Genomic DNA, 9,805 nt, shown 5'->3' on the forward strand with positions numbered 1-9,805 from the left:
TAGTGGGTCTAGATGACCCCACTCCCAATGTTTAAGTGCCTAGGATAGAACAAGGGTTATTACTATGTGATGGGGGGGTCCAGCATTTCTCCATTACCATGGAGCTAAAGCATCAGTTATTTAGCTTAGAAAAGTAACTGAAGCTTTAGGAGTTTGAATGTAAAGATGGTTTCATGTTTGAATTCCACAATTCAATGAAAACAGGCGACTTTATTGGCTAAAAGACCTTCAAGTGAAACTATGAGTCTCTGGTGAGATTTTGAGATTCGGAAGAATATTTGTAAAAGCTATGATCATATTTAAGTCTGTTCTGTTTGTTAGAAAAGCTCCAGTTCTCCACTGGGAATTAGAATCCTGATGCTTCTAAAAAGGCCTGATGTAAAAGTGACCGACAGAGGAAAAGGTTTTCGGTGCAATTCTATACTGACCGAGCAAAGGATGAACATCTGCTGTGACCAATAAAACCTTTACTAAACATGCTTAAGTACATTTTATTAATTTGACCTTCTATCTCTGTACTCCAACAGCAGTCATTTGATTCGAATTCTCCGTTTAGTCATTAGGTTTCTGTAAAACCGTTTGTTTACTGACCCAAAATGTAGCTTTTTGTTTCTCAGTGAGGCTTGAAGCATTAAAGATGCTTTGAAATAAAACCGTTTTGTGCCTAAAATAATTGGAAAATAAGAACCTTTTTAAAAAGGGTTTAGTGCCGCTGATGTAGAATCATTCGGCTGCTTTGAGCGTGTTAAAAGCACAGCGGTGCCAAAAAAACACATTTTTCCAAAAGAAAAAACCTTAATAAATAAATAAACTACTGTTCTTTTCTTTTTCTGTAATCTATGTTTAACCCTCCTAGATGACCCCCCCCGCCCCTTCCATTGACGTGTTCTCCCTACCATAACAAAGGTGGATAAAGGTGGAAAGATTTCATGTAATCCATGGACACCAGTGAAGATCACAAATCATTGAAGAAAAAAGGTTCAGAGCACTGTCTAGTGGGTCTAGATGACCCAACTCCCAACGTTAAAGTGCCTAGGATAGCAAGAGGGTTACAACCTTCCTGAGCTCTTAGAAGAAGTGGCCAACACTGAACTTCCTGAGAAGGTGGTTTGGCTTGGATGGACTTTTCCCGTCACGTCCTGCAGAACTGCTACTGAAACCAACGGAAAGGCTCAGGTGACGCTTTTACCATTTCAGTCGCGTCATATTTCTCTGGTTAATTCTAGAAACTTGTCCTTCATGAAGACTGGACGGACATGAAGAGGACCTGTCCAGACTCGTGTCCTGGACCTGCAGGTCTTGATGCGACTCCATCCCCTTTGCTGGTCTTCTCCGTGTTTATGTGTGGCTGCTGTGGTGGTGGGGGTCCCGGGCTAACCCTGAACCTCAGCCTCTGTCCTCGCAGAGGCCCGGCAGTTTGATCCCGTCTGTCACCAGCCGTGTGCTATAAAGGCCGTGTTATCTGAAAAGTTAAGTGCAGACCACAGACGGAGAGTCAGGCAGCAGAGACACCCCGTCCCGCCTGGTCCTGCTCGGTCCCAGCCCATACAGGAAGCAGGGCTGCTGAGCCGGTACCCTCTGTCTGCCTCGGCCAGCGGGGCAGGCGCTAATGCGGGCAGACGCTCAGCCAAATTGCTCTCTAATTTCCCCTCAGGACCCTAATGATCCCAGGAGCACTTGAGAATCAGACCAAGGATTTGTCCAAAGTGATTTGTTTTGTCTTGTCCTGCCATATCTGCACGGTTCTCTCACCCACTCAAGTTCTAGTTCTCCTCTCCCGGGGCAAAGGAGGCCCCAGGCCGGCGGAGGCGACAAAAGATGAGTTAAAGGAGCACCAGCTCGTCCAGGTTAGACGTTCCAGCTGTTCTTCTACAACCCGTGGAAGCTGCTGGAGGAGAAAGTCCTAAACCCTGGTGTGACTGTGTCATGGTAGCAGCCTTTGAGCCAAGCAATGGCCATGAACATCATCTATTCATCTGCAAAGAGACCAATTCAGAGGAAGCCTGGGCTGACAGTTAAAGTCTTTTGAAGACAAACTCCCAAAGCTGCTCGGAAATCCAAAAAAAAAAGTCAATAACTGAAGTCTAAAGTGGGATTGTGTTTAATGGTTGCCTTTGAATCTGAAATCATTAAGGACCCCACTGTTTAGGCCTGACAGTAGAAAGAAAACAAACATCAACAGTTTGTCGTTGATTTTACAGAGTTTCTTTTGTGATAAAGACATAAAAATGCATCAATATCGTGTTTTTCAAAATAAAGTACCAGGTTTCCTGGATAAAATATTGGGCCTATAATAAATAAATCATAACACTCCCTCAGTTCTTAACGAACGGCCAACATTCTGTTCTTACTGTGAACTAAGACTATTTATCCTCATGGGATTTGCTTTGGAGCAATTGCTCGTTGTGGTTGCATGCAACCGCTTGATGCAACGCTTTTAAATAAATCTAAAGAATTGTTTTTTTGAGAGCAACAAAATGTCTACATTAGCACTTTGAAAAATTCAAAAATTCTCTTTTGAAAATTTCTTTTTAAACTAATGCTTCTGCCCTCATCCGACCCCCCAGGGACTCGGACTCCTGTGCAGCAGATCAGACCCGTGAAGCATCAGTGTCCTCTGAGCTGCCGCTTCAAAAAGCAAAGATCTTTCTGATCGTCGGTCCGTGTTCATTTATGCAACACTTCTTGCATCACTAGAGGATATCTGGAGGGAAGCAGGAATCCTCATTCAGGACTGTTGGCATGCATTTCCTGCCGCATGAGGAATGCTGCAGACCGTCTCTGCTCCATCAGTCCTTTAAGATCAGACAGAAAATATATTTAAAATACTGGAAAGATTTAGAGGTTTGTCTCTTGCTTTACTTTCTGTGCAGCTTTTTTTCCCCCATCATCCCTTTATTTGTAGAGCACCGTTCAATAACACATTTAGAACCAAAGTGCTTGACATAAAGGTATATGTTAAAACAATAAAATGTCCTAAAACTCCATCCTTTACCCCCTTTCAGGGTCCCAGGGTACATGGGGTACATGTCACTCCCACATGCACACCTATGGGGACAGCTTAGAAAAACCAATTACCCAGGTGAAGCATGTCTTTGGACTGTGGGAGGACGCCGGAGCGCCTGGACAAAACCCACACAGGCCGGGAGAACCTGCAAACTGCACACAGAAGGTTACCTAGTCTGGATTTGAACCAGGGCCTGAGAGTGCTAACCACTGCTCCACATGCAAAAACAAAAATGATCAAAAGTCAAGTGAGCATATCCAAAATTCTCTTTGTTTTTTGTTGAGTTTCAACAAGTGTGGAAAGAGCAGAACCTGAGGATCCGAGAGTTCTGGGGGATTTGTTTGGACTGAGGAGAGCTGAGAATAGTCTGGTCCTGATCCGGGCCTAAAGGGTCAAAAAGATGAATGGAGAAGGAAACCCAGACCGAACTTTGAAATGTTTTGACACATCCATGCATGGGATGTGTCAAACACACCTGTGTCTATGTTAAGAAGGCGGACCTGTCATGGAAAGGCAGGAATAAACTTAATGACATAAAACCTGTAAGTTTTTTAAAGTTTTGAATCAATCAAGAATTGATTATTACTATTGAAATTCAGATCTTCAACTTGTCCGTCAGTTTATGGAGGGATGAAAGCTGTGGAGTTTCTGCATTTATTTAGGATCTGAGGCCAGAAATGTAGTTTTTAATTTGAGACCCTGTGGACTGAAACTCCGATGTAACCCGGGTTATTTATAGCGCGTTTCCACTAAATCCGAAGGGGACGCTTTGGATACGGGTCGCACTGCCCTCCTGGGGGCTTTTCTCTGCCCCGCGTGGCCGCCGCTGTCTGTCGGCTTTGGGGCTACATGAGGAGGAGCGCGCGCGCGCTGGTAGGTCCATGAGGTCACGCGCTCAACTCATTTATGCAGCAGTCTGACTGGTTTACTTTGGATGATGCATGGTTTTTCCCGCCGCCAGGTCCCAGCCTGCCTCTGTGGTGCAGCTCGTGCACATGTCACGCCAGGGCTCCGTGCACGTCCCACCTGCGGCGGGAGGAGCGGCGCGCGCCCTGCAGGAAGCTCAGGTGAGGGATGCTCCTCCTCTCTGCTCCTCTGGGAGTCCGCGGCTGAGTTTTTGTAAACACGGGATGAGGAGCTGATGAGCCGACCTCATCCTCACTGTGTGACGTGGGACCCGGTCTCAGAAGCCCCGCCTCCCTCTGTGTGTGACGCCCACGCTGAAGCGGCGGCTATAAAAAGCCCGGGCTTTCTGAGGATGGAGCCAGACAGACACTGACCACGCAGGCGAGAGGCCCAGACGAAGCTGCTGCTGACTCTCCTATCGGCCGTTTCCATAGCAACCCCCGCATCAGTTCAGCCCAATTAAGTCATCCCTTGTCCTCATTTCTTTGGATCTAAAGGAAGAAGATGGATTTGGATCAGATTTCTGAAAACCAGCCGGGCTGTTGACTTGTTTGTCGTCTCCGTTTACCCCACCTCTCACCCGAGTGACCATGGTGTCCCACAGATCCACCAAGGGAGCGTCCAAAGCCCGGCGAGACCACATCAACCATGAGATCAGGAATATGCGCGCTCTGCTCCCCATTTCCCAGGAGGACCAGGAGCGTCTGTCCTACCTTCACTCCATGGCTGCCATCTGTACCTACATCAGGAAGTCTGGTCTCTTCCAGGGTAAGCTTTCACCTCTTAGTCATGCGTATTTATTCAGAGTCCATTTGTCCAACAAACTCAAGGAGCCTGAATTGATCTTGAAGGGCTCCCCTCTGGGGGGGAGGCGCACTGCTCCCTGCCGTGTGAGGCCTTTTTGGCGGCGCTGCCTGGCTTCATCTTGGTCACGACCGCTGAAGGCCGGCTGGTGTGCGTGTCGGAGAACGTGGACGAACATCTGGGTTTCTCCATGGTGAGAGTCGGAACCAGATCCCAGCAGGTTGTGGTGAAACGGCGTCTAACACGAGCTCCGCCTTTCCCAGCTTGACCTGCTGCAGGGAGACACAATCTACGACATGGTGGAGCGCTCCGATGTGGAGGCTGTCCAGGCACACCTGGATGTTGGAAGCAGCTCATCAGCAGGTAGGCCTTTTCAGAAAACGTGTTCGTGTCCGCATGAGGAGCAGACCGTCTGAGAGTCGGAACTTTCCCCTGAACTCTGCAGAGAGGAGCTTCGTTTGCTGCATGCAGACCTCCAAGGCCTTCAAGGTGCAGCACGGCAGCTGCTGCTCCATGCTGGTCAGAGGGAGCTTCCAGCTCCTCCCTCCATCTGTAGCTTTTCCTGGCGGCGAGCTGCTCTTCGTGGCGCTCTGCACTCCCACGGTGAACCGTCTGAGCGGCGCGGCGTCTCAGTCCTGCAGCAGCTTCAGCAGCTCTCACAGGCTGGACATGAGCTTCGCTCAGCTGTCCCACAGGTACGTCTGCAGGCTCCTCTGACACAAACGGGAAGCCCTTCCTTCTTTTTTCTGACAGAGTTTTTATTTTTTAGTGTGCTTTTCTTTCTGGGGCGTTCGGCGGATGAGATGAGGGGCCAATCATGGTACAGTCTGATGCATCCTGAAGATCTGTCCCCTGCAGCAAACTCCCACACTAAACTGAGTAGGTTTCCTTACAGACACAGACTTTCCTGGTGTTCGATTCTCAAATGAGTAAATATTAGAGGGATTTTGTTAAGCTTACATTTGAGCCTTGACATTAAATGATGAAACGATCCCTTTTTGTTTTCTGGAGTGCAGTGTGTCATCAGTCTGGTTTTTCAGTTCAGGCAGATGAAGGCCTCCAGGTGGAGGTGGTGGTGAGGCTCCAGTGCGCCGACCTGTCCTGGATCTGGGTCTACATCCGAGCCAACAGGGACCCCGAGAACCAGCAGATCAGCTGCTCCAACTTCATCGTCAGGTATGAAGCTGTGGAGCAAACCAGAGCGGCTGCTCTCAGCGTGACCTCACTGGGTTTCCTTTTAGTCCAACAGAAGCAACGTTCCTGCAGAAGAAAATCAGCTGTGATGCCGTCGGGTCGTCATCGTCGCCAAATTCCTTTGATTTGACCCAAAATGGACCTCATGGAGAAAGACACAGGACGAAGAGGCAGAGCGCCACAGACGAGCCGGACGCCAGAGCGAGGTGGGAGTCGGAGCAGGACATGTACTGCATGCTGTGCACCTCCTCCCAGGACAGCAGCTCCTCAGAGAGCCCAGTTCTCTACAGCCCCGCCTCCTCCAGCTCCCCTCTGCAGCTGGGGGAGCTCCACCGCGACCTCCTGATGGAGGCTCATGAATGCACAGATCAGCTGCTGTCCTCCCCAGAGGGCTCCGCCTCCTTCTACTCTCACCCAGACGCACGGCTCAGCAGTCACCAGTCGCCGACCGCCTTTGACCCGCCTACTTTTGGAGAACGCTCGCCGCTCTCCTCAGCCTCATCCTCGCTTTACGGTTTCCAGCCGTGCACGTCCGACGCCCGGTTAGTTCCAGACTGTCTGTTTGTGTCTGAGATGTGCGAGAGTCCGGCAGAAAGTGCATCCCTGCATCCGCATGAGCTGGACCTCCTGGAGAATCCACAAGGGGGCAGTGTTGTCCTGCAGGAGTTGACTTTTCCCTCCAGTCTTCTTCCTCCGCTCCAGTCTGCGGAGTCAGATCAGTATGATGAGCAGGAGCGAGCAGAGATCAGCGTTCTTGCTCAGCAGATCTCCTCTCTGGCCAGCAGCTTCAGCCGGCACCAGAACGCCGTCACGCCGCCGTCCGCCTGCGACTGGCACCCCGGCCGGCCTCCCCCCTCGCCCCTGCTTCCGAGGTGCGAGCTGCTAAGTGATGACAGCCTTGTTGACAGCATCCTCGACATGGTTCCTGTGAAAAACGGCTGCCACGGCGCCATCTCCAGACACCCGCTCTGCTCACTGAGCCGGTGCACCGGGCCGGAGGCGCTGAGGGTTCCTGCAGAGCAGCTCACCTCTGGGGGGGCCGCCAAGGACCCTCTAGGTTTTCACCAAGACACTGAGTTGCATCAACTCAACCACTGTTTGCAGAGTCGCTTCCATCAAGGTACCGTCTCCCTTCATGTCGACACTTCCTGCATTTACCAAAATGTGCCGGTTTGACCGCAGATGTTCTGCTTCTGCTTCCCAGCAGGTGGACCTGCAGGAGAAACCTTGTTCTGAAATAAGTCTGTGACTTACTGTGCCGCCACTCGTATGACATATTGTCAGGAGAGTTATGCTGGATTCTAGAAGGAGATGAAGCCCAGAGGAAGGGATGGCTGAAAGTAGAGACTCCAGACCCATTCGGTGTTCCTTCTACGCCTTTGCTGACGTCAAATGAAAGATAAATGAGATGAAGCTATATTATTTTCAGTATTAGTGTCAACGATTTGGAGCACTTTATCAAAGTTCTACTGCAAAAAAAAGATGCCTGAAAATGATCAACTGGAGAAACTTTGACCTAAGAGTTTTTTGGTGCCTTAAAACCTTAAATGAAGACTTTTTCTTTGCTACTTTCATTTGATGATTTGTTAGTGATAAAGGTGGAAGCATGAGTCAGCGATAAGACAAATGATTGTACAATTATCTACCTCAGTGCTAAAACCGAATCTCTACGTCTGAATTGAATTCAATATTTTATTTATTTGAACACATTGACGTCCATCGCTGCAACATGTGATGCTATTCGGTGTCCTCATTGGTACGGAAACACGCGTCTGCTTTTTCTGTTCTTTTATTGTAAATAATCAATAAATTTTGTCTTGATATACATTTTTAAAAAGGTTTTTGTTTTTGATTCTGCAAGAAATCCTGCAACATCTCTGCTTTCTTTATCCTGTGCCAAAAAAATAAAAATCAACCCTTTTTTTTCTGCAAAAACATTTTCTTCAAGCAACAAAACTGAAGTCTGATGTGATTTTATCCCAAACCTTTTTACAAGCAAACATCTGGTGTGAACACGAAGCATCTTTGTGCTCCTGTTCGGGGAACATTTGCCTCTCCAGTATGAAAAGCTCCAGCATGTTCACACAGGATTTTTTTTGAGTCCATTTGCCTTCTGTTTGCTGCCGGGTGGGGGGGGGGGGCTTATCAGGGACGCCTGCTGTGGCTGTAAACCGGCTAGAGGGATGGGAACGAACCAAAAACAATAAAAACTGCAGGTCATAAAAACAAAACAACAACCTGAACACTCTGGAGAGCACGGAGGATTTCATTCTCCCCGAATTCATCCCTCATAATGACAGTTTTAACATCACATTAATAGCTTGAGCTGTCAGAGGTGGAAAATATTGACTGTGCAGCTTTAAAATGCTCCATGAAGCCACGACAGGGAAGGATTTTTAACGGGTCTTCCTGTCAGAGAGCTGGAGCTCCTCTGTGCACAGAAGTTTTTGCATATCAAACCCATAAGTGAGATGAAACTGAACACCAAAGAATCCATTACGAGTTGGCCAGACGTGCAGAATCAATAGACAGATGAATATTTGGATAAGTGAGCTAAATGAGACGGATGGTCCCGGTGGCTGAAATGCAGAGTTGCACCAAACACTTGCATGAATATGGAACAAAAACCTCCGAAGCAGCACCACGGATTTGCTGCAGGTGCTGCCTGTGCGGCGCAGAGCCCCGTGCTGCAAATGTGCAAGACCAAAAACAGCCACTAGATGGGGCTAAAGCTCCTTTAGCGGGGACAGAAATGCTGCATGCTGACAGTCAAACAAGCTTGATGAAAAGTGTGCCGTAATACAAAAAAAAGGGACATGATTGAGTCGGTGTTTGGGTCGCTGTCCAGAAGTCTGCAGTCATCCATGCAGACCTCATTAAGAGCCTGTTGAAGGTGCAGTAAGTCCTCACAAATACTGTCCACCTGCAGCGTGGACTGGAAACAATAGTAATTTAATTAAGAAATGAACAGTTTATCCTGCATTTCTTTTCAAATCGAACTGGTCTGCATCAGTGATGAAAGGCAAACTGCTGGATGGAAAAAAACAACTTAGGGTTCATATTTTGAGAGCCGTGTTGGGCGTGCAGCACTGTCAACGTGAGGAAAGAGACACACAGGTAAGAGCTGTCATCTGACTCCCTCCAGTAGCTCCCAAAGAGCTTTCTCGGGGGGCTGAAGGACGGGGAATAATGTCTGTTGAACAGAGCAGTTGGTGGATGAGATTCTTTTCAAAGCCTCGCCTCCCACAAGCGGCTCCTTTCTCCCCGCCTCACAGATGATTACCTCATTTGCTTGCAAAGAAAAACCTCTCCACGCTGAAACCCTGACAGATTTCTGCACCGCCGGGTCTCAGGTGGTGCCGCTGCTGCGTCTTCGTTTATTCATCAGCTCTTTATCGTTGCTGGAGCCTGGCCTGAGGCTTTGGCTTGGAGCTTATCTTCTGGTATGTGTTTATTGGGACACAGATGAAGCTGCTGAGGATGGGATTCCACTGCTTTGGCAGACGGAAGCCGATAGCCGCCAAGGTCACAGCGAGGCATTGCACGCCGTCACAAGGAGACCTGAGCCGCCATTGTTTGTAAAGCCGAGCCTGCCGCTCCGTGAGATAATCCCGCACAGAAAGTGGCGTCTTATCTCCCCGTCTCGGTGTAGAAATAGCCCTCCCTTGTTTGGCTGGTCTCACATTTCCATGTTGGCCCATTTTTCAAAGGAGGCGCATCACCTGACCGGTTCTGGTGAAGTCAGCACTCTCCGACACAGAAAGTGGGGTAAAGGCTGAAAAACTAAAATAGACTGCAGCTTACTCCTCCAGGAGGCTCCTCCACGTCTGTGATTCAGCACCGCCGTCAAAAGCCAACACATCCTGTTGGTATTCTCTGCAGAGAGGCCAACCA

General features: G+C 48.8%; 1 protein-coding gene across 4 annotated transcripts; it reads left to right on the plus strand.

Annotated features, from left to right (window-relative positions):
- Window positions 1–3,808: 3,808 nt before the first annotated feature.
- On the plus strand, window positions 3,809–7,748 carry npas4l (neuronal PAS domain protein 4 like). 4 transcript variants are annotated; one of them, XM_078931563.1, is made up of 9 exons: window positions 3,810–4,074; window positions 4,518–4,681; window positions 4,765–4,910; window positions 4,981–5,080; window positions 5,163–5,412; window positions 5,487–5,596; window positions 5,758–5,893; window positions 5,959–7,031; window positions 7,119–7,748. In XM_078931563.1, the coding sequence occupies exons 1-9, from the start codon at window positions 3,914–3,916 to the stop codon at window positions 7,145–7,147; spliced, it is 2,169 nt and encodes a 722-aa protein (XP_078787689.1). In that variant the 5' UTR covers window positions 3,810–3,913; the 3' UTR covers window positions 7,148–7,748. The 4 variants fall into 4 exon arrangements, with proteins under 4 accessions (XP_078787687.1, XP_078787689.1, XP_078787688.1 ...); XM_078931562.1 differs by having other exon boundaries at window positions 3,811–4,074; window positions 7,116–7,748; XM_078931561.1 differs by having other exon boundaries at window positions 3,809–4,074; window positions 5,959–7,232.
- The last annotated feature ends 2,057 nt before the right edge of the window (window positions 7,749–9,805 follow it).

This window comes from Oryzias latipes, chromosome 15, assembly GCF_053564925.1.
Source record: "Oryzias latipes strain Hd-rR chromosome 15, Olatipes_Hd-rR_3.1".
NCBI classification, from domain to species: Eukaryota; Metazoa; Chordata; class Actinopteri; order Beloniformes; family Adrianichthyidae; genus Oryzias; species Oryzias latipes.

Excerpts from the sequence above, each read along its gene's own strand:
- npas4l (XM_078931561.1), top strand. The coding sequence starts at position 3,914 with ATGCAGCAGTCTGACTGGTTTACTTTGGATGATGCATGGTTTTTCCCG. Across the intron at positions 4,075-4,517 it reads GCGCCCTGCAGGAAGCTCAG|ATCCACCAAGGGAGCGTCCA; the intron begins GTGAGGGATGCT and ends GGTGTCCCACAG. Across the intron at positions 5,894-5,958 it reads TGCTCCAACTTCATCGTCAG|TCCAACAGAAGCAACGTTCC; the intron begins GTATGAAGCTGT and ends GTTTCCTTTTAG.